General features: G+C 30.2%; 7 protein-coding genes and 3 non-coding genes across 10 annotated transcripts; 5 read left to right on the top strand and 5 right to left on the bottom strand. All coding sequences in view use genetic code 12, as the record gives it.

Annotated features, from left to right (window-relative positions):
* Positions 1–125: 125 nt before the first annotated feature.
* CAALFM_C305550CA (uncharacterized protein) lies at positions 126–917 on the top strand (the record flags this gene model as incomplete). Its single annotated transcript, XM_709603.1, has 1 exon — positions 126–917. The coding sequence occupies one exon, from the start codon at positions 126–128 to the stop codon at positions 915–917; it is 792 nt and encodes a 263-aa protein (XP_714696.1).
* Positions 918–1042: 125 nt separating this feature from the next.
* On the top strand, positions 1043–1366 carry CAALFM_C305540CA (uncharacterized protein; the record flags this gene model as incomplete). Its single annotated transcript, XM_709602.1, has 1 exon — positions 1043–1366. One exon carries the CDS (start codon positions 1043–1045, stop codon positions 1364–1366), a length of 324 nt encoding a protein of 107 aa, XP_714695.1.
* OST1 (dolichyl-diphosphooligosaccharide--protein glycotransferase subunit) lies at positions 1359–2771 on the bottom strand (the record flags this gene model as incomplete). Its single annotated transcript, XM_709601.1, has 1 exon — positions 1359–2771. The coding sequence occupies one exon, from the start codon at positions 2769–2771 to the stop codon at positions 1359–1361; it is 1413 nt and encodes a 470-aa protein (XP_714694.1).
* A 1129-nt stretch (positions 2772–3900) lies between these two features.
* Positions 3901–6501, top strand: DNM1 (dynamin-related GTPase; the record flags this gene model as incomplete). Its single annotated transcript, XM_709600.1, has 1 exon — positions 3901–6501. The coding sequence occupies one exon, from the start codon at positions 3901–3903 to the stop codon at positions 6499–6501; it is 2601 nt and encodes an 866-aa protein (XP_714693.1).
* Positions 6502–6687: 186 nt separating this feature from the next.
* Positions 6688–8895, bottom strand: CAALFM_C305510WA (uncharacterized protein; the record flags this gene model as incomplete). Its single annotated transcript, XM_709599.1, has 1 exon — positions 6688–8895. The coding sequence occupies one exon, from the start codon at positions 8893–8895 to the stop codon at positions 6688–6690; it is 2208 nt and encodes a 735-aa protein (XP_714692.1).
* Positions 8896–9192: 297 nt separating this feature from the next.
* SNR6 lies at positions 9193–9290 on the bottom strand. The gene has a single exon (XR_002086394.1). It is a non-coding gene; the product is annotated as an uncharacterized ncRNA (small nuclear RNA).
* An 867-nt stretch (positions 9291–10157) lies between these two features.
* tV(AAC)6 lies at positions 10158–10231 on the top strand. Its single transcript has one exon. It is a non-coding gene; the product is annotated as a tRNA-Val (tRNA).
* Positions 10232–10246: 15 nt separating this feature from the next.
* On the top strand, positions 10247–10320 carry tV(AAC)5. Its single transcript has one exon. It is a non-coding gene; the product is annotated as a tRNA-Val (tRNA).
* A 445-nt stretch (positions 10321–10765) lies between these two features.
* Positions 10766–13468, bottom strand: TEA1 (Tea1p; the record flags this gene model as incomplete). The annotated part of the gene is made up of 1 exon (XM_709598.1): positions 10766–13468. One exon carries the CDS (start codon positions 13466–13468, stop codon positions 10766–10768), a length of 2703 nt encoding a protein of 900 aa, XP_714691.1.
* A 395-nt stretch (positions 13469–13863) lies between these two features.
* Positions 13864–16152, bottom strand: CAALFM_C305460WA (uncharacterized protein; the record flags this gene model as incomplete). Its single annotated transcript, XM_709597.1, has 1 exon — positions 13864–16152. The coding sequence occupies one exon, from the start codon at positions 16150–16152 to the stop codon at positions 13864–13866; it is 2289 nt and encodes a 762-aa protein (XP_714690.1).
* Between the last annotated feature and the right edge of the window lie 6960 nt (positions 16153–23112).

Here is a 23112-nt window from a genome sequence, read left to right as displayed (position 1 = left end):
CCTTAACATTAAAAGTCCAGGATTAACATAATATAACGTGTTCTTGTTGAAGATTTTCTTTTAAAATTCTTAACAGTTGTTACTTTTTTTTTCTTTATTCAATTCAACTCAATAAAACCCTGCAAATGTCGAGTATTTTACTAGCCGTTATATTCCTTGTGAATTTGGTATTATCGTCGGTCATCCCTCAAACTGATCTCAAATTATCAGTTGAAGAGCAATCACATTTAGAAGGTGACCCTTCTGTTACTCATAAAGTAGTATTTACAATTAAACATGGTGATGAGTTATTGGGTGATTTGACTCTTGCATTATTTGGAGAAACATGTCCCATAACTGTTGAAAATTTTTATCAATTAGCCATTAGAGGAGAAGATGGTCAAGGTTATAAAAATAGTAAATTTCATCGTATTATTAATAATTTTGTTATACAAGGAGGTGATTATGATGGTCGCGGTGGGAAACTGATTTATGGTGATAGTTTTAATGATGAAAATTTCATTTTAAAACATAATAAATTGGGGAGATTATCAATGGCTAATGCTGGACCAAATACTAATGGTGGACAATTTTTCATTTTAAATGGTAAACCTACTCCACATTTAGATGGTCATCATGTAGTTTTTGGACAATTGGTTGATGGGTTTGATACTTTACAGAAGATAAGTACAGTTGAAACAAAAGATTCAAGTCCTTTGAAACCAGTGGTTATTAGTGATGTTAAAACTGCCATTGATAAATCAAAGGTAAACCAAAAGGAAGAAACAGGGACATCGTCATCTTCAGAAACTGAAGGAATCACAGCAGTGTCAACTTCAGTTTATAGCTATTTGTTCATAATACTCTTGTTAGGTGTTGTTTTTGCTGCATATAAGATGATGCCCAGACGTGATCAAATCACTACTATCAAAGATTAAGAGAATGTTTTTTTTTAACGCACACCCACAAAAAAAAAATTATATAACAGTCAGATAAATATACAACTTCATTTTTAACTCTTCTTCATCGAGTCAAACACTTCCATCCCATAGCAGTCCCAAAAATGTCATCTTATGAATTTCCTATAGTACTGGTGAAAAACTTACCTTATAATACGTCAAACTCTTCTTTATATGAATTTTTCGGCAAATATGGCTACATAAATCAAATTCGAATAAACTCATCACAACCAGGAACTTGTTTTATAATTTACCATAACATCAAAAATGCACAAAGGGCAGCTCAAGACTTGAATGGAGTTAATTTCAATGGAAGATATTTAGTGACATCAATGTATCAAGTGGATAAATCAAAGATTAATGAAGAAGAAATGGCATTACGACAAGAACAATTGAATCTATTAAAACAACAATATTCTATTAAATAGAAAGATCAAGTAATCCTAACAAGTAATAACTAATCAATCCTATAAAGACAAATCCGGAAATTCTGACGATTTTATAAACAAAGTTAATTTTGGTATATTTGTACTTGACAAATACATCCAATTTATGTAAATCATCAAATAAATTCTTATAATGCACAGTAACTTTAGTATGTCCTTTAGAAACATCTAAATATGATAATTCATTATCAATAGTGATTGATTCAAATGGGATTGGAGATGATACATTTTGAAATTCGGCATTTTCTGGTAAATAGAATTCTAAATATACATCACCATAAGTAACATCTCTAAGTGAATTCAAAATGGGGAATTTGATAATATATTCATCAGAGGTATCATGTAATTTATGAAGAAATCTTGATAAATCTTCAGACCAACCAAAAGTGAAATTATAATTCCATCCACCAAATAATGGATATCTTGGCAGTAATAATAGATGGTTTTTAACAACCTTGTGAGATGAAACAACTCCAACTTTATCGGTATAATAATAACCATCTAAATCTCTATCTAACAAAGGGAGTTCTAAATGACTTAATGCCCAATGGTTTCTAGTTCCTTCGTATCTACCTTTCATCCAATCAATACGAGAAAATCCTGAATCCAAGGCAGCACCGACATGGGTCAATTCATAGTATTCTTCAATGGATACTTTATTGACATCAGATGCTGGTAACCAAATAGATCTATTTAAATTGACGGCTTTTGTTACTGGACGATTATGATCATACAATAATCCCATTGGCAGTAATGTAAAAGCTTGAATGTCTTCGGCAATAGGACCATATTTCAATGTTTGGTTATCAACTCTTGGTTTAAGGTCTGGTGTACCTTCTGTGGCATTGACATCGATATGTAATTGCATTTCTTGTCCCTTTGACATCCCAGTGAGAGATAAAGTATATTCTTTAGTGAGATAAGGTGAATATGGGAATTTATTTGTCTTGAATAACAATTGTTGAACGGCATCCATGGAAATTTTAGTTGGAATAGGAACTAAAGTATCAATATAAACATAATTAATCTTAAGTTCAACATTGGAATTAGGAGCAATTGGAACTGGTAATTTCAATTTGAAAACTTTATTGGCAACAATTTCGTCAACTTTAACTTCAAGTAGATTGTCATTTAAAAAAGCAGAAAAAACTGATAATTCATTAACACTATCAAATCCATCATTAATAGTGAAATAATATTCATCTTGAGGTTTTGAATTTATATTTTTAATCTCAATTAAATCGGTTTCTTTAACAAATCCTTTATTAAGATCAACATTACGTATATAATGTAAATTTTCCCAATTGGAATCAAATGAAACCGTGTCTAATAATTGAGCACTACATATGGAGAATATAACTCCTAATGTAATGAAAAATTTCCACATTTGATACTAACTTTTTTGGTAATATGTTTCAAGAAGGAGGAGAAGGGTAAAGGTTGGCTATGAGAACAAGGTGTTTTTAATTTCCACGAAGAAAAAAATGCGTTGAAAAATTCATGTTAAGGTGTGTGTGGGCGTGTATGTGTGAACAAAAAAAAAGTAAGTGCGTGTACTTCTTGCCAACTGGATTTTTTCGCACCAGAAGAAAAAAAAAAAGACGCGCGGAAATTAAACCGATCAAGTAATCCAAAAAAAAGGGCCGCTGTTGTTGTTTGATGTTGCTGCTGCCAGATTTCGTCAGATTTAAATTCCATCTGTCAATATCCGCTTTAGAAACATTGCTCCTCCTACACTTTTCTTTTACATTGATTGCTTATGTACACATAGTTTAACACTAAAGTAGTTAGTAGAGTTCTTCTTCTTCTTCCTTTAATTTTAATCTGTTATAACTTCAATCCAATCTAGTAAACCAATTATAATCAATCTAATACAAATTTAACTGTCAAAAAAATTGAATCATGAAAAAAGAAAATTAAAAAATAAAATTTAAAAATGTAAACAACAACGACAAAGAAGTAATTAACAACAATACTTGAACACGTGATCTGGTGGGTATGTGTGTGTAAGTTGGCGGGTTTTCAATACTATTTCAAAATATACGAATCTTCGAAATATTCGAATCAAATGTATAGTAGTAGTAGTAATAATAATATCCATATTTCCGAGAAATCAATGCAAGAGATATATTATCCAATATATCTCTATAGCAATTGTAAGAAAAAAGAGTTTGTGTATAGTTTGTATGTCTAGGGTGTGTCCGCAAGGTGAAATAGCAAAAAAAAGAAAAATTTTTGAGTGTATTATTGGCCACCCTCTGTTTCACTAAACAACTAAAATTAATTTCCTTCTCTCTTTAATATATTTTCTACACAAATCTCAATTTCAATTTCAATTACAACTTCTCTTTTATATATATTTGAAATTTGTTCATATATATATATATCCCAGAATATAACTATTCCACTGGTCCTTTGCCCCTCCCCTTCATCCTCATCGTCATTCTCATTAGGTCTTTTTTGTTGTTTATTCACTTTTTTTTTTTACTTCCCTCCTTTTTTTTTCCAATTAAGTTATGTCGTTTCAAGATCTCATACCAGTAGTCAATAAACTACAAGATATAGTTACTACCACTCAAGTATCTGATATTGATTTACCCATTTTAGCAGTTGTGGGTTCTCAATCTTGTGGTAAATCCTCTGTGTTGGAGAATATTGTTGGTAAAGATTTTTTACCTCGAGGAACTGGGATCGTTACTAGAAGACCATTGGTATTACAATTGATTAATGTTAGTGAAGATGATCCTATTGTTACAAAAGTCCCCCCTCAACAACAGCAGCAGCAGCAGCAGCAACTGCAACTGCAATATTCTGATTCACTGGATGAGATTAATTTGGAAGATCATTTGAGAAAAATGAATGGTAGTACTAAAAGTAAGAAACCATCTGCTGAATGGGGTGAATTCTTACATATCCCTAATAAACGATTTTATAATTTCAGTGACATTAGAAGAGAAATTGAAAATGAAACTTTAAGAATTGCTGGTCAAAATAAGGGTATCAGTAGATTACCAATCAATCTCAAGATTTATTCACCTAATGTATTGAATTTAACATTAGTTGATTTACCAGGTTTGACCAAAATTCCTATTGGAGATCAACCAACAGATATTGAAAAGCAAACTAGGAGTTTAATTTTAGAATATATTTCTAAACAAAATTGTATTATATTGGCAGTATCACCTGCTAATGTTGATTTGGTTAATTCTGAATCTCTTAAATTGGGCAGACAAGTTGATCCTACTGGGAAAAGAACGATTGGGATTTTAACAAAATTGGATTTAATGGATCAAGGTACTAATGCCTTAGATATCTTAAAGGGGAATGTTTATCCATTGAAATTAGGATTTATTGGTATTGTTAATCGTTCACAACAAGATATTTCTGAACATAAATCTTTAGATGAATCTTTATTTGATGAACAACAATTTTTCGCTAATCATCCGGCCTATAAAACTATGGCTAAAAGATGTGGTACAAAATATTTGGCACAAACTTTAAATAAGATTTTAATGAATCATATTAGAGAAAGATTACCTGATATTAAGGCAAAATTAAATACTTTAATTGGTCAAACAGAACATGAATTGGCTTCATATGGTGATGGGTTTGGATTTGGTGATTCTAAAGAATCTCGTGGAGCCATGGTTTTAACTTTAATGACAAAATTTGCTAATTCATTTGTTGGGTCCATTGAAGGCACATCAGTTAATGAAACTGCTGCTAGAGAATTATGTGGTGGGGCACGTATTTATTATATTTATAATGAAATTTTTGGTTCCCAATTGGCATCAATTAACCCTACCCATAATTTGTCCATTCATGATATCAGAACAGCAATTAGAAATTCTACTGGACCTAGACCTTCATTATTTGTTCCAGAATTGGCATTTGACATTTTGGTCAAACCTCAAATTAAATTATTAGAAGCTCCAGCTCATAGATGTGTTGAATTGGTTTATGAAGAATTGATGAAAATTGTTCACAGTGTTTGTACAGCTGATATTGGTACTGAAATGAGTAGATATCCACGTTTACAAAACAAATTAATTGAAGTTGTTAGTGATTTATTAAGAGAAAGATTAGGACCAACTATTAAATATGTTGAGTCATTAATTGAAATCAATAAGGCATATATTAACACCAATCATCCTAATTTTGTTGGTGCTGCTAAAGCTATGAGTATTGTTGTTGCTGAGCGGGAAAAGCAAAAGGAATTGGAACTGTCTAGTAGATTGAGATTAGCCAGTGAAAGAATTTTAAATAAGAAAAATCATAAAGATTATGAAGAAGAAGAAGAAGAAGACAAGGAGAATCAAGATGGGAATAACAGTGAAGAAGTGGTTGAAGATCTTGAGGCTGATATCAAATCGGTTGATGATGTAATACCTAAATCTAATCGTCGACGTGCAACATCTACAAGAACTTATTCTGTTAGATCAGAATCAACTTCAGGTCATTATCATCAACATCAACATCATCAAGGTCATCTCCATCAACAATCATCTTCAAGTTATTTGAATTATTTCCTTGGAAAAGATCCAGTGGTTCATCAACAGCATTTACAAACACAAGCACAATTGAATCCAACTCCATTCAAATTCCCTCCACCACAAGAAGCCAGTTCATTACAATTTAATACTACTTTTATAAATAGTAATACTTCCACCACCACACCTATTGCTAATAACAATCATAATCATCATAACGGTGGGATGATGCTGACTTTTGAGAATAATTCTAATTTACCCGATGAATTTGGTAATAAATTGGCATTGTCAGATTCCACTGTAAGTTCATTTGAATCAGATGAATTAATTCATGAATTGAGTGAACGTGAACAAATGGAATGTGAATTAATTAGACGATTAATTATTTCTTATTTCAGTATTGTTAGAGAAACAATTCAAGATCAAGTACCTAAAGCTATTATGTGTTTATTAGTCAATCATATTAAACAAGAAATTCAAAATCGATTGGTGGTTAAATTATATAATGAAAATATGTTTGATGAATTATTACAAGAAGATGAAACTATTCAGGCTGAACGTGAAAAATGCATAGAATTATTGAAAACATATAGAGAAGCTTCTGATATAATTAGTGAAGTCTTTTAAAAACTGTTACCCAAACCTTCCTACCTACCTTACTTCCTTCCTAACCTTCCTTACTCGTAAATAGTGTTTTTGTTAAATGATTTTTTAAAAAAATTTATCTATTGTATATAAATCTATTATAATCGTTATTATTAGTCGTTGCATATATATATATAAATATATCTTTTCTTTTTTTTTCCATGTGTCTTAACGAAATGCATCTATTACTTCTTTACGTTTTAAGAAATAATTATAATGTTTCATTAAATCAGAAAATTTTATTTTAAATTTATCATCACCATGATTTAAAAATTGATATATTAAATCACGAGAATTTAAGTTAATTAAATAATTTTCCAAATTTTTAAGTATAGCCAATGTCATAGCCGGTAATATAATTCTTCGTCGATGATGGTAGTTGTTACTATTATCATCAATATCATCTTCTTCATCACCAATATCATCAACATTGGTGATTAATAAATTATCAAAAATTTTAAACCATGTATCTAATTCAATGAATTTTAAATCAATAAATAAAGTTAACCACCAATTCATTAATAAAATTTCAATTTCAATATTAAATTTATTTAAATGATTCGATAAATTGGGTAATGATGATGATGATGATAATAAATTTTTCAATTTTAAATTATCTTGATAAATTTCATCAATTGAATTGAAAAAATTTTTATCATTAGGTGGTGAATATTTAGGTAAAATTTCTTCAACAATTGCAATGAAAAGCCAAAATGTGTCTTCCTCGTTGTCATCTTCAGAATTGCCATTGTTGTTGTTATCGTTATCTTCTAGTAGTAATAAAGTACCGACAATTTTATTCATACCTTGAACATAACCAATATGAGGATTTCTTTTAACAAAAGTATACAAGATTCGTTTTAATTTATAAAATTTGATTCCTGGTTTTAATTCTAAAAAATTATTGAAATAAAAATTCGATGGTAATGTTCGATGTAAATCTAATTCAATTTGTTCAATATTTGATTTTATCAATGCATCCATTTTATTATCACCATCACTACCACTACTAGTTTTATTATTTAGTAGTAATTCTTGATATTCACCATTGATTCGAATATTATTTGCTCCTGATAATTCTAACCATAATATTCGTCGATATTTATTAGGTATCCCATATTGATTGATTAAATTAATAAATGGATAATAAAATTGTTGATTATTTTTCAATTGTAAAAGATTACTACCTCTAATACCAAATCTCCAATATAATTCTCGATCATCGTCATTATCTTTTTTGGTTTGTTTCTGTTTCGGTTCGTTGTTTTGATAATGATTGGTATAAAATTGTCGGTTAATATCATTAATTAAATTCTCCCATTCTTTTTCAATATATAAATTTGTTGAATCATGGATTTGAGATATTTGTTTCAATTGATCAATCAAATGTAATTTAGAATGACTATTATGGTTGTTTATAAGTATTGCTGATGATTCGTAGGATGGTTCTGGATGTTGTTGTTGTCCATGAGGTAGCGGGGATGAAGATTCAGAAGCAGAAGCAGAAGCAGAAGCAGATGATGACTGATGGGTCATTGGGGTATTACTTCTGAATTCTTTAACAAATCCATATTTATCAATATCTACTTCTTCATTTTGTACAAGTAAAGGAAATCTAAAAGAATTGGATTTCTTTTCAGAACCAGGATGTTGTAATAATGATTGACTTCGGAAATTTTGTAATTCAACGGGTGCTTTTGGTATTGAGAATTCTGGCGACGTATCAGTTTTGGTAAAAAACGAGTTCTTCGATTGAAATGGTTGTTGACTATCAGTTTTTTCACACATCTTAGGATCAGATTTTCTCTTTGCTTTATATTTTGCATCCTTATCACTCTGATTGTTATTCCTTTGTGGGTTTTGTCTTTTCTTCTTCTTCTTCTTCTTCCTCACTTGCAGATCTTCTTTGGGAATCTCCTTTGACCGTGGTGGTACAATTTCATCGTCAATAGCCACTTGTATCATATCATGAATTATCTTATCTATATTTTTATTCAATTTATCATCAACTTGATTCAATTCTTGATCAATCTCAATCGTGGAAAGATTCCCTAATTTTTGTAATAATTTATATAATTTTTGCTCTCGACGGAATTTCTCTTGTCGTAATACCACCAACTCAGTTTCTTTTTTCGTTAAATCTAATGATAATTGTTGAATCAATTGTATGGGATCATTATTGTATTTAGTCAGAATGATTTTTTCAACTTGGTCTGGTTTTAATTGATGTAAATTACCGCCTAATATGGTGTTTAATGATTGTTCTTGTTCTTGATTTGATTCTTCTCGTTTGTTTCCAAATAAAAAAGACAATGATGAATCAGAATGTAGTAGATCTGATGAAGAATCAGGAAAAAGTGATTTTCTTGAACTCATCGATATTGAGGATAAGCATAGGTGAATCAAGTTCTGGTAGTTATGGGGAAAACATCAAGAGGCAAAAGTTGTGTGTCTAGGTGGTGTGCATGTTTTGTTGCCATAGTTTAATTTATTTTTCTTCTGGTGAAATTTGTTTCTTCGTTCCGTAAAAGATTGAATCTCGGTCTCTCGTTACAATTTGTGGTTTTTCTTTAATCAGTTTATACAACCACATCATATATAATCATTATCAGTTAGTGCATCACTTAATCGACCAACTACGTTTGTTAGGTGGGTCTACATTTTGCAAAAAAAAAAAATGGTAAATCTCTTTGTAAAGCGTTCCGTCCTTATGCAGGGGAAATGCTAATTTTCTCTGTAATTTTAAAGTTGACAAGTTCCGAACGCGCAACTAACCAAACTCGAAAGTAAGGAAAATCGCTAACGATTCGGCTATCCCGAAGGATACTAAAAACCAGGGCACATTTGCATTTATATATAGACAAAGTTTTTTTCTGTTGTTATACTTTTTAAAATATTGTTTTCCCTCTATTAAGTTACATTCATGTCGTATAAATTGATTCTTTACAATTCAAGGCATACAATGACACTGGTGGTTAGTTATTTAAAAGAAAAATCTCATTATTGCTGCTAAGTTATTTTTCTTATATTTTGGTGAAAAAAATACCATCAAAAATTATATCAGTCAACGTAGTCTTGAAATAAAACAGAAGAAACATTTATTTCAACAACACATCTAAAGCATTATACTTGTAAACATTATTGTTAAACCAGACTAATTCCAACTTGACAATATCCGCCTGAGCGCATATTTGAAAAAGCTTCAAAATATTTTCATGAAAGTATAATTACCAGCGAAACCAAAACCACAACATTCAATAACCTTGAATGGTAAGAAGACAAGCAAATGAAATATCAAGTGTCATTCATCTATAACTCACAAATACTGTATTGATAAAAAGCTTCTTGATACGTCAAATATTCTCAAAATCTAGAGCAATGAAAATTCTGTAATAATTAGTAACCAATTAATCACCTAGGAGTTTTTTAGCAGAAACACTCACATCACAGTATTCTTCTCAATAATACAAAATATAAGCAGCAATAACCAGTGTCAAGAATTCACCAATCCTTCTTTTTCCTCTACTTAAATAAATACTACAGGAAGTTTCAATTTTTAATTTACAATTTTCAAGAATATGGCTTATATATATATTTATGATCACCCAAAATAGGGGCATTTTTTGACATCAGCAAGTGGTTTCGTGGTCTAGTTGGTTATGGCATATGCTTAACACGCATAACGTCCCCAGTTCGATCCTGGGCGAAATCATTTCTAGTTTTCTTTGGTTCCGTGGTCTAGTTGGTTATGGCATATGCTTAACACGCATAACGTCCCCAGTTCGATCCTGGGCGGAATCAATTTTTTCTTTTTTGGTTCTAGTTACCAGTCATGGAGATGTCCTTTTAATCATGGTAAACTGTTGTCTTCTCTTTTTGATCAAGATTGAACGAGTGTTGATGTTGTTGACTTGATTCTATTTTTTTTTTCTTTTTTTCCTTTTTGGGCAGAAGACTTAATGCGGATCACGTGACAAATTGCTTTAATGTCCTTCGTGTAGTTAGAGATACAAACAACTAAGATCCAGTACAGTATACTTAGAAAGAAAGAGATATGGAGAAAGTATCCAAGCATATCTTGTACCTTCAAGCAAAACTTCAACTGTCAAATTCAGAACAAACTAAAACATATTTACTATCTTCTTGTACAAAGTTTCTCTCTTCTCTCTAGTATATATTACAGTCATTTCTAGCATAACCAAATATCTATATCTATATATAGTCATATATCACAAATATTTGCGGTTCAATTTTTCGAATTAAATATATAATCAGGAAATAATGCTTCCCAATCTTCATTAAATAAATCAGCTGTCATTAAAACTGGTGGACCACCCAAGAAATCAACATTATCATCTGTCAAGAAATCAGTTGCACTACTACTATTTCTACCACCACCACCACCACCATTGTTGTTGTTATTGTTAACTCCATTGCTTATTGTGGATAATGGAGTTGGTGCTTCCATAAGGTTTTGATCCATTGAAAATGTAGTACTATTGTTAGTAGTGGTAGCACCTGAAGTAGAATTGATGGTATCGGTAGTATCATAAGTAGGAAGAGAATTATTAGTGTTTTGTTGATTATGCTTCAACTTTGAAAGTGTTTTATTATTGATTGGCAATTTAAATTCATTGCTTTCAATTGATTGAGAATTATTATTATTATTATTACCACTGGCTTCATTCAATCCGTTTCCACTTGTATTGGTCGCCGATGGAGATGATTTTTTTTCAATGATAAATTCAAATACATCTTTCAACTCTCCTGCTTCATAAAGATGTTTCAATTTTTCCGTAATTAAATTATAAGATTTTTCTGCCAATTTCCAAGTTTTAGAACATCCATATAAAACATCCATAAAAAAATGTAATCGATTTTTTTGTTCACTTGCTAATTGGATTCTTGAATTAGTTAATAATAATATTGAAATTGATAAAATTGAGGAATAAACAATGAAAATTGAACCACCTCTATATCCATGTTTTTTTTGGAATCGATTAATTGATTCATATAAATCATCAATAGCATTCAAACAAATTGATAAAGGAGATAAATTATCATCGCTATCATCGCTATCATTGTTATCATTGTTATCATTATTATTTGTATCATGGTTGTTATGATTATCTTGATCAATTCCAACAAATGGACGATTTAAACATAATAATAAAATATAATAATAATATCGTATACCTGAATAAGTTGGATTTTCCCCTGTTTTACCCAATTTAGTTCTATTCCATCGTAAATCTTTAGGTAAGTTTTTCTTCCAAGCCATAATTTGAGAATTATATTGTGATAATTTCTCCCATCGTGATTTCAAATTTAAATCTTCATTGGATTTTTGTTGTTGTTGTTGTTGTTGTTGCTGTTGCTCTTGTTGATGCTCTTGTGGTTGTTCTTCATCAGTTTTAGTAAAGATGTCATTCAATATGTTATCAGAAATATTGATTAAATTAATGATTTGATTTAATGGATCAGAAATATATGAAACTTCTTGATGTTTATGTTTCCCAGGAGATTTCAAATCATCTTTATCATCTTCATGTTCGTCTTTTCGATGTTTTGATTTAGACCGTTTGTGTAATTTCTTCTTTTTAATGTATCCATTATATGTAAAATCATCAATCCATTCCAAATCTGGTAAATCACTAGTCACAGGGATTGATGCATCAGATATTTTCAAAATTGAAGGTCTACCCAATAATAAACTAATAAAATGATCGGCCATATAACACCCCCAATAAATTCTTGATCTAATTTCCACATCTAATTTACTTAAATTATTAATAGTATTATTTTCACCCTTTGATTTAACAAACCAAAGTTCAGGATTTAATTGAAATCCTAAATCATATCCCATTCTCATGGCACATCCAGATAACATCCATCCACTTGAATTTTGTCCATTACAAATATCATAAAATGCCAATAACATAAAACTTTGTAATGATGTAATTGAAGGCTGATGAAGAGAATTCAATAATAAATATTTCAGTTCTTGATAAAATTCTTTAGAACGATTATAAATGGTTTCTTCAGTTGACATTTTAGCTCCAAGTGAACATATACTAAGAATTAATGTTTTAGAACAATATAACATGTTTTTCTTAGGGTTGAAAAAATCAATTAAAAATGCTTCACGGAATATAAACATATTATGATCTGGATATTGCCAAATGAAAAATAATTGTATACATTTTAAGATATCAGGATCTTTATTCATTTTGTTAATAACATTTATAAGGTTGCTGCTATTGTTATCAATTCTATTATTTAAAGTATTAATATTGTTGTTGTAGTTAATACTACTATTATTACCCACATTTCTATTCTCATCTTTGTTGATTTCCCCTTTACTGTTATTATCATCATTACTGTTACTTTTGTCAATTGTAATTTGTTTATGTTTAGTATTAGGTTTATGATTATGCATTAGACTATCATCATAGACAGATGTGGGTCCATAAATGGCACTATTATTATGGGTTACATCCTCATCATGATTAGCAACATGTAAAACATCACCATCACCATTAGTACTATCACCATTATCCAAAACAATACTGCCATCATTAATCAATTCATCTAAATTAGTTTGAGAAATGAATTGTTGTTTTGCTTCTGCATTAGGTAATTTTTTACAATCATTGATAAATTTAATCATTAAATCCAATTTCTTTTGTAATGTTATAACTTCTGTAGCTTTAAGACGTTTTGATCTCATATCGATAGGTTGAATGCATTGAGATCCATCTCGTTTACAATTGAAACATGGTAATTCATAATTACATTTGATTTTCCGTGTTCGACATCTCTGACATGATATTCTCTTTTCCGTACGTGGTGGTGCTGGATGTGGAGTTGTAGGAGGAGGTGGGGTTGTTGTAGATGGGTTTTTTCTTTTCCGTTTATTAGTAGTAGAAGTTGATGAATTGATTGACATTTAGAATTTGAATGACAAAGAAAGAATATATATATTAAATGAGCATAAATTAAGCAGTTAAATTGAATAAGCCAAATCAATTAAAAGAATGTTTGATTGATGATGATGAAGGGAGGAGGGAGACTGATGGATGAAATTTTAATGACAGAATGAGAAAAATGAAAAATGTCGTTTCGCTTGACTCTCAATATTTTGAGTCACCCCTCCTCCCCTCCACACACACACACATAGTTTAGACATTTTCTACACGACATTCTTCATCTACTAATTACTATCCAGTATCTATTGGAATATTTAACAACTGATTCTTGACTAAACGATATTATACATATATCTGAATATATTAATACTTCTAGGAAATGAATCTATTTCTCTATATATACGCTTATTCTAGTTTAGTTTAAGAATATAATTTGATAACTTGAATAAATCACTGTGGCAATTCCTACTACAATCAACAAATAATCTAACCAAATAAATAATTGATCTGATTTTGATCTACCTGTTTGTTGTTGTTGTTGTTGTTGTTTTGATTGAATTGATTTCAAATGAATTAATGGGGGATAAATGTATACCAAGGGGATACAAGCAAAACAACCATTAAATGAAACAAATTTATCAATATTATCAGCATTTAAATAAGCAAGTGAACAAATAAATATCACTGAAATTGCTCTAAATCCATTTTTCAACCATTTCACTTGTGGATTATATTTACCTGATTGATGATATAATTTACCATCGTTATCATCAGTATTATTAGTATTACTTTCGTCAGTACTACCATGTTGATGTTGTTGGCGTTTTGATTTTTTCTTTGAATGACGGAAAATTAATGATTCACCAATTTTGATAGCTGGGAACAATTGTAATGGTCCTGATAAAAATACCGCAATAGAATACAATACTAAAATAGATTGTACAGCAAATTGATCTTGAGGTAAATTCAAAATAATGATTGATTTAATTTTATCACCAAATGAAAAATATCCAATAGTTCCAATACCAACAAAAATACTGGTAATAATAGCCATACTAATAGACAAAACAAGAGGGAATTTTTCTGGTTGACTCATTGATGATTGAATGGGTAAAATTAAACCAATTCCTTCAAATGAAGTAACAGCAACCCCAATTAACATTGTCCAACTATTAGAATTAAAATTTGTAATATTGGGGCCAACACCATTATTAATTAAATTTACTCCTGAATACCAAAATATAATTAATAATCCAATAACAATAAATACTGATGAAATTAATGAAACCATTGATAATTTAGCCAAATTTCGAATTAATACCAAAGGGATTAATAGAATACATTGAATCAAAATCAAATTACCACGATTTAACCAATTTGGAAGAACCTCCTGTGACAACAAATTGTTTTTGGTAGATACATATTGAGATAAAAATGCAATCATGTTTTCTGCTGTAAATAAAATATAAGTAGTGACAAATCCAATTTGACTTAAAAGAATTGACACCAAAATACAATATTTCAAAGGTTTCCCATAAGTTTTATAACCTAATTCACCAAATGAAGACAACCTCAATATAGTTTTAGATTCAATTAATCCAATATAACAAAAAAAAGTTAATAAGCCAAATAAACTCAAAGTAATCATAGAAAATAACATTCCTCCATTATAAAATGCTCTTGGTAAAAATAACACTCCTGAACCAACTAATGCTTTAAATAATAATAAAAAGGTTTTGAAAACCGATGCAGTACCTTTTGGTGGTTGTTTTTGAGGATGAGAATGAGGTTTCTTTGGTAATTGTCTAAATGGTTGTCCGCCGCCGCTTCCACCTCCTCTTCGTTCATTACCCAATAAACTTGATTCTTCATCGAAAACTTCATCACCATCATGCCCATTATCATACTCTTCATCACCTTCATCACCTTCTTCTTCTTCATCACTAAAATCTTCACCAGCAAAATGACCATAAATACTTAAAAATTCCATAAAATTTTGAGTAAGGAAATTAGGTGGTTGTTGATTCTTTTGTATAGCTTTATTAATTAAAAATTCTCGTCTGAATCCACCCGGTATATTGATATCACTAGCCATTGAACCTCGTCTAGTTTCTTCTAAATAACTTGAAAATGACGCACTTCTAGTTCTTAATCTTGGTGGTGGTCCATCACGGAAAGTACTATTACCTCCAATACTAACATTATCATCCAAATCATTACCAGTAGTATCAGTGTTATTATTATTATTATTATGATTATTGTTACCGGTTATGTTTTCCATCTGATGATATAATCTTCTAGTGATATCACCACCTTGAGTCTTTAAACTATCTTCTTGATTAATTAAATGTTTACTAATAGTTTTCAAATCAAAAGATTTTTTATTGTTTAAATTATTTAATTGAGAAATTTGTTCATCATAACTTTGTGGGTTAGAATCACCTGAATCATTAATGGAAGCGTTAGACATCCCAGTTATTGATCTACTAGTGGTTGTTGTAGGAATGGCACTATTGTTGTTGTTGTTGTTGTTGTAACTATTTATAGAAGGTGATGGCAGTCTAATGGAAGGTGTTGGGTTGGTATTAGTATTACGAAATGATGATGAATTACTTGGTGTAGGTATAGCTATATCTCTATTACTGTTGTTATTCTTATCATTTTGAAATAAAGAATTTGAATTTGAATTTGAATGTGACGCCATTTCGTTTTTTTTTGGGGGAGGAAGAAGTTAGCTTATTATTGATTTATGAAAAATTTTAAAAAGATAAAATTCTAAAATCCACACCTAGAGTAGTAGTAGTAATAGGGAAATATGCAAAATTAAAGTAAATGAGGGGGGTGGTGATTACAAAAACTGTGTGTGTGTGTAAAGATAAGCTTAGTAATGAAACTGTGGATGATATATGTTTGAAAAATTTGATTTCTGTTGTAATCAAATGGAAAGAACAGTGTGAACAGAGTGAACAGTGTGAAAAAAAAAAAAAAAAAAACTAATCCATCGATTAAACGGATTTAATCGGACGGAAATACTTTATATTTTCTATTATTTGTTTTGTTGTTACCAATTAACAAAATAATAATCACGTGATTAGATCTAAATCTATGGTACTTAATTTAATTTTATTACTTCTAGTGCCGTTTCAGTATCAGGCAAATAATTAGAAACGGTGGTAATCTTTTTATCAACGTTTTTCAACAACAACAACTAATTAGTAATGTCTTGATAATTCAAATATTACAATCATAGTCAATAATTTTATATTTATGTTGTCAAGTAACACAAGATGGTTGTTCCAATTATTTTTCTAAAAGCTTGGCTCGTTATTGGTTGCAATTCATTTGATAACAACAATCAGTTGATTTCTCTCCAGCCTCTAGGTAACAACTAATTCAAAAGTAGTCACATTTCTTATCCATTGCTTGGTGATATAATTTCATTGTATTAATTAGAATTGTCGGCAATAATAATTTCATTACCTATTCCATCTCTATTTTTTGTTTTGAGTTTCGAAGTTGCAAAAAATTGATTAGAAAGTAGTCATAACAGTTGTTGTAAGTGATAAACTTATTCTTCTACAAATAATAATCTCTACCCCCACCTATCCACTGACGCCACAATTTTCTATTTTCAGTAAAATATGACAATTAATTTTTTGTCAGGTAATCAATAACTCAGTTTACAATAAACTTAATATAAACGCATGACAACGAACAAGCTACTGTTAACAAGCTTTCCTTCGATATCCCGTGGGAAGCGTCTTCTCTTTTCAAGTTACTCAATTCGGATGCAACAATAATAATAGAGGAATTACTAAAGAATTTAATAAGAAATAACGGATAAATCGTGGATTCTATATCTCCTGGTATATTTGGTGATCTTTGATAATTTAATCCTCGGGTTGTTGTTGTTGAGTCGCAGTTCCTCGTTTACTCTGGCACGGCTCATAACTGGATCGAAAACTTGACGCCTGAGACTAATTTTAGGGCCACTACCACCACCACCACAGCCCCACAACGGAGATACAAAGAATAGTACTGCAACTTGACATAAACCAATCTGTGTTTACCACAAAGAGAGAAAAAACCGATAGTCCGCGTCAATAATAATACTTCAACAACAACACAATCTTCATATAACAAATCAACAAACGTTTGTTAATGTTTTCTTTTTTTTTTTCCCGAACTGTGTCAAAGCCACAAATTATGACTTTTTGTGTGTGATTTGGTATATAGCTAAATAACTGTAACCCTTCGAAAGTACCAAAAAAGCGGATATACAAACTGTCAACGTATATGTCAAGTTGAGTAATAATAATTGATCTACAAAAACTACTGTGTTGACTCTTATACAAGCTCCAGAATTTGTAGTTTAGCCATTCTTTCTATAAGAATACTACATGAAATGCACAAGATGTAGAATTTGAAATTTTGCTGTTATTGTTATGATTGTTCAGTTCGGAACCGATAAAGCGAATTTTCATAGAATATATACAAAATAAAACACAAATGTAGCATAGATTAAAATTGAGCGTATCCAAACAATAAGGATGATAGTATTTTTAAGAGAGTATTATAGTTTTTAATCAGAGCCAAAAAGTACGAACTTGATAAGAAAACGTTTACTTTGTGAGAAGTTATTTTGCTACACTGAATATACTCTGTGAATTCAGGAGTCACTAACACCATTTCTGACTAAATTTTTAACATCAAAATCAAGATTCAGGTCCTACTTACTGACTACAAATTTAATACGCCATAACCCAAAAATCATATGACGAGTATTTTTTTTTCTTGGGGGGGTCAATTTTGATTTAATTAGAGTTTTGAATTAGGAATTGTACATATTTGATTTTAAAAAAAAACACTTCTTCTTCAAAACAAGCTTTGCGCTTTTAGTTGATATGATATAGATTTCCCATTAATCCTAAGAATATGACGATGTAAGAGAGAAGAATTAATTGTGCTTTTACCTAATTGAAAAAAGAAAAATGGAATGCTGGTACATTGAACCAACTACATGAAGTTGGGGGTTAATTTATTGTCGAGTGCAGATGAAACTTTCATATTCCAGATAGTATATTGAACATTTTTAGCTCATCTATTTTATTTATTAGGAGTTTGAACATCATCATCATCGAGTGGATGACTAATTTGGAAAGTATCTATCTCTGAACTGAGAGAAGATCTTGCTGTAAAATAAAAGATTCCTTTGATAACAAACAAAGCTAAAGTCATAACACTTAACTTTTATGAGAAAAACAAACGTTTAATAGCATGTTGCATTCTTGTGTCTATTGTATAAGGGTATTTTATCTAAATTTCTGAAGATTGTGGGGGAGGGGGGGGGGGAATATAATTATTATCATCTCCTGGTGTTGTTTTCTTATCTGACCAATAAACATTTAAATCGTTCTAGTCGAGAATATAGCCTAAGTTTTTTTAGTTAAATACGTGACCACTAAAAACTACACCCGAACAACCTTAGATAACATTTGTTTCTTCAATTTCAAATGAAATGAATATTACGTGAATTATATGCAATGTTGGTGGAGGACGAAAGGAGGAAATCAAAAATTGATGCTCGTTGGTCATCATCATCATCATGGAAAAAAAAGATTCCGAGGGATGATAATTTGAGTTCCGGAAATCGATAAAATAGTCTCAGATTAGATGCAAAAGAACGGTAACACTTGCTTAGTTATTTGCATGTATTGTCCTGCCTTGTTACAATTATCTTATCCCTTTTCTTTTTTTTTTTTCGGATTAAATACATAGATTCATCCCAGTTATCAACCAACTACGAACTTTTTTCTTCTACGATAATAACTCGGAACAACAAAAACAACAATAATAATATACTTCCCGTTATCATCATTTGATAATCTCACTGATTCCGGTTCGCATGTAATGCTTCGCTAACAATAGTTAATTATCGAGTTAAATTGCTTTATACGGGTATAGTTTCACTAAGTTTTTTTTTTTCTTGGGGGAGTTTTTCGAATCCGTCATTTGTATCGGAGTTTGGCACTTAGCATAACCAAAACGGAATCTAATAATTCCCGACTATATCAATGATATTGGTAAGCATCATTTTATGTCATTAGTTATTTTTTTTTTTTAAAAAAGAGGAGAAGTTTTAAGAAAATATAAAAAAGTTCCGAAAATTGTTGCGAAATTTCTTGGGGAATAATAATAATATTATTTTCGTTAATATTTCCCTTTCGTACTTTTTTTTCTCATTTTCAAGAATTCTAAAGAGATTACGCCACCACCACCGCCACCACCTAACTATTTGAAAGTTTTAAATCGTCGTTGTTGATTTGTGCAATGGAAAAAATTTAGTAACCTCCCTTGAATTTCCATGCTTTTTTTTTAGTTTATAAAAATGGTTTAAATTTTCACTTCCATCCTTTTCATCTCTCTCTCTCTCCTCCCCCACCCCACAAACACAAACTCAAAACTCAGATTAATTATTGTGCAATGTAGCAATATCACCTAAGGCATAGTCAATAAACGGAAAAAGACAAAGCACCACAAACACAAAAAAAACTTGCATAATTATTAGTTTTTGTGTAAAACATACATATGCAATAATTAATGCAATATGCAAAATGTGGTAAATTAAAAGTATTTACATACATTTTCGGAATAACTTTACTGAAAATTTTTTTTTTCTTGTTTTTGTTGAGCAAGAAATTCCGATAAAGTTGATTTTCTATTGTCGTAGTTTCGTCTAACACCGAAAGATTGGGTTTCTTTTTTTTTTTTTTTTCATTTTATCGTCAATATTCTCACATTTTTTTTCTTACATTGTTGTTATTGTTAATGTATTGTTATTGATCATGCCGTAGCACTGCCTCTACAGTATCAGCACAGTAAATGACTATCCCACAACTGTAATCAGAAATGGAAATGGTGTTGGTTGGTTGGTTGAATGAGATGACTTAATTATAGTACGATTCTTTCGAGACAATTTGAAGACAACATAAGATGAAATTTAGAGGAGTAACTAGAAGGTATGTATAACCGCAATAAACATTAAATCTTAAACTAATTCAATGACAACATCAACAACAACAGCACCTTACTAAAACTAAAATAGAAAAGAACAGTGAAGACCAAGAAATATTTTTTTTTTTTTTAGTTGCTAAACCCCTCTCTCACTCACTTTCTTCACCCCACAGCTTTCCTCCTACCACCACCACCTCCTATACTGAATAATTTGTACTATCGTATCTGTCAAATCTATTTTAAATTGACAAGAATTACAAAATGCAAAACACACAAAACACCCAAAATATAGATTTTGAAAACGTTTAAGAATCAAACTTGATTTTGGTTATCTCCAGATGATTCAAATTACATAGCCAGTCTGTTCATTATTATTATGAATATCCAAAAATTCATTGATTGAAAATGATCAATTTTTTTTTAGTTTATAAACTTAACCTATGCTTTTAGTTGTCTCTTTTCCTCCTATTACGTGCTTTTTCCCCTCAATCAGGAAATATCACCCAACAAACACAAAGTATAATCCAACCAACCTATTAGGTAGTTAGTTAGTTAGTTAGTTAGTTAGTTAGTTAGTTGGTTAGTTGGTTTTAGCAATAGTTTTGTAAGAAAGTTGTTGTTAATGTTGTTGTTGCCTAAATTCAAAACAACAACTAAACTGTTACTCATTCATTACCTAATTAGTTTAACTAAGAAACAACAAAACTTAAACTAAAAATATATATCAAATCTCAAATCTATATTATTAATCGGTGTTATGAGAAATCCATAATGGATTTAGACAAAAGTTTAATTCCTGATTCTTCTTACTGAAAGAGGGGGAAAGAGATGATATGAAAGCAGATCAAGTATTATTATAGGTTTTCAATATTAAAACACGACACTATTAATTAAGCTTAGATTGTAAGAAATCTAACCAAATCAAAACTCCAAAACCTTGGGAGTGACAAATCAGAATAAAAGATTGCTAGTAGTAGTAGTAGTAGTAGTAGTATACACACTATGATAGTAATTATCCTAACCACACCTACTCCCGCCCCAAAAGTATATATTATCTTAATATTGCTTGTCTTTCATAACCATTAACAAACCAAAAAAAAAACTTGAATCAAATACTTTCACTTTTCCCCACGTTCAGCCCTACAATCAACAAATGAACACCTTTTAAAATGTTTTCTTTTTTTTCAATGCCATATTTGTATATTTGTAACTAGCCTTTTGACAGAATTTGCAATCATCAACTTGTAATGGCATGTCAATTAATAATAATAATAATAATAATAATAATTGTTTTTGTTGTTGTTAGGGGGGAAGGGCAAGAGAAAAAATATAATAATAATTATAATTACTTCTTTGCCGAAGAAGAAGAATAAGAACATACTATAACTTACCTGACCAAAAAATCACGAAAAGGAAAAGACTACTACTTTCGAAAGAAACACTAACAATTTAGGAGTGGAGAGAACAACACAAAAAGGTGTAAGAAATTTAATTACGAATAAGAATTTAGGATTTAGGGGGGAGAGGGGGAAAGGGACGAGGGTAAAAAGACTGAAATAACACCTGAGAGTTTTATGGAGGTGAAATTTAACATTGAACATTTAATATTTTCTTGATTCGTTTTATTTTTCGCAATAATTATTTTTATTATTATTGGTAATAATTTCCTTTATTTTGCAATTAAATTTCTCTAACTTCTTGGCATTCTTCTTCTCCCCCCCCTGTTTACTTCTTCTCAACTATACATTTTCTAATCGTGTTTTCAAACAAATTGAATAATATTGGAAAAAACAAGCGAGTTGTTATTTATTAGCGGTAAGAATGATGACGAAAGAAAGAATCTCCCCTTCCCCCCCCCTCAAGAATAAAAAAAAGAAGTAAAGCAATGGTTTGACGATAAGTAAAACAACTTGAATAATAAAAAGAGGAGGAGGAACACGATATGGTTATGATATGGTAGTAGATTAAATTAGATTAGAATAGAATGAATAGGCTATTGTTACATTTATTGAAAAATAGTAGATACATATGAGACATCATCATCAACAGCAAGACAACAACAGCAAGACAACAACAGCAACATGAGCAAAACCATTCATGTTTGTGTCTTCTGTCTCATGATGATGATCATCAGTTGATTAGTAGACTATATAAAAAAAAAAAAAATGGAAAGAATATCCTGACTGGACTGACTTGATTTAAATATAATTAACAACAACAACAAGAATAAGAGAAATCGCGACAACAACAGATTTCAAATTTCAAATTTCAAAATTTGAATCACCTGAACCATCATCCTGCATAGTAGAAAAAAAAGAATGCAAATGCAACTTTTAACATACAAGTAATAGAGAGAGAAAGAAGAAGACTTGAATTGCTTGATATTCTTGGTTTAATTGATGATGATGTTGACCATAGCGGTGATTCTATTATTATTATTATTATTACCACGTTTTTCTGGTATAATAAACTTGGAGAAGAAGTTAGGAAGGAGGAGAGTGATAATAATAATATGACAAATTTGCCTCTTTTTTTTTTTATCAACTTTTGTTAGCAAAAAGAACATTCTTCTTTGTTACCATTTTTGTACTTGCTTCTCTTGCTTTAAATTGTTATTTCTTAATAATAATAATAATAATAATAATAATAA

The sequence above is a fragment of the Candida albicans genome, chromosome 3 (assembly GCF_000182965.3).
Source record: "Candida albicans SC5314 chromosome 3, complete sequence".
Taxonomy (NCBI): Eukaryota; Fungi; Ascomycota; class Pichiomycetes; order Serinales; family Debaryomycetaceae; genus Candida; species Candida albicans.
This window is presented reverse-complemented; position numbering and strand designations above follow the sequence as displayed.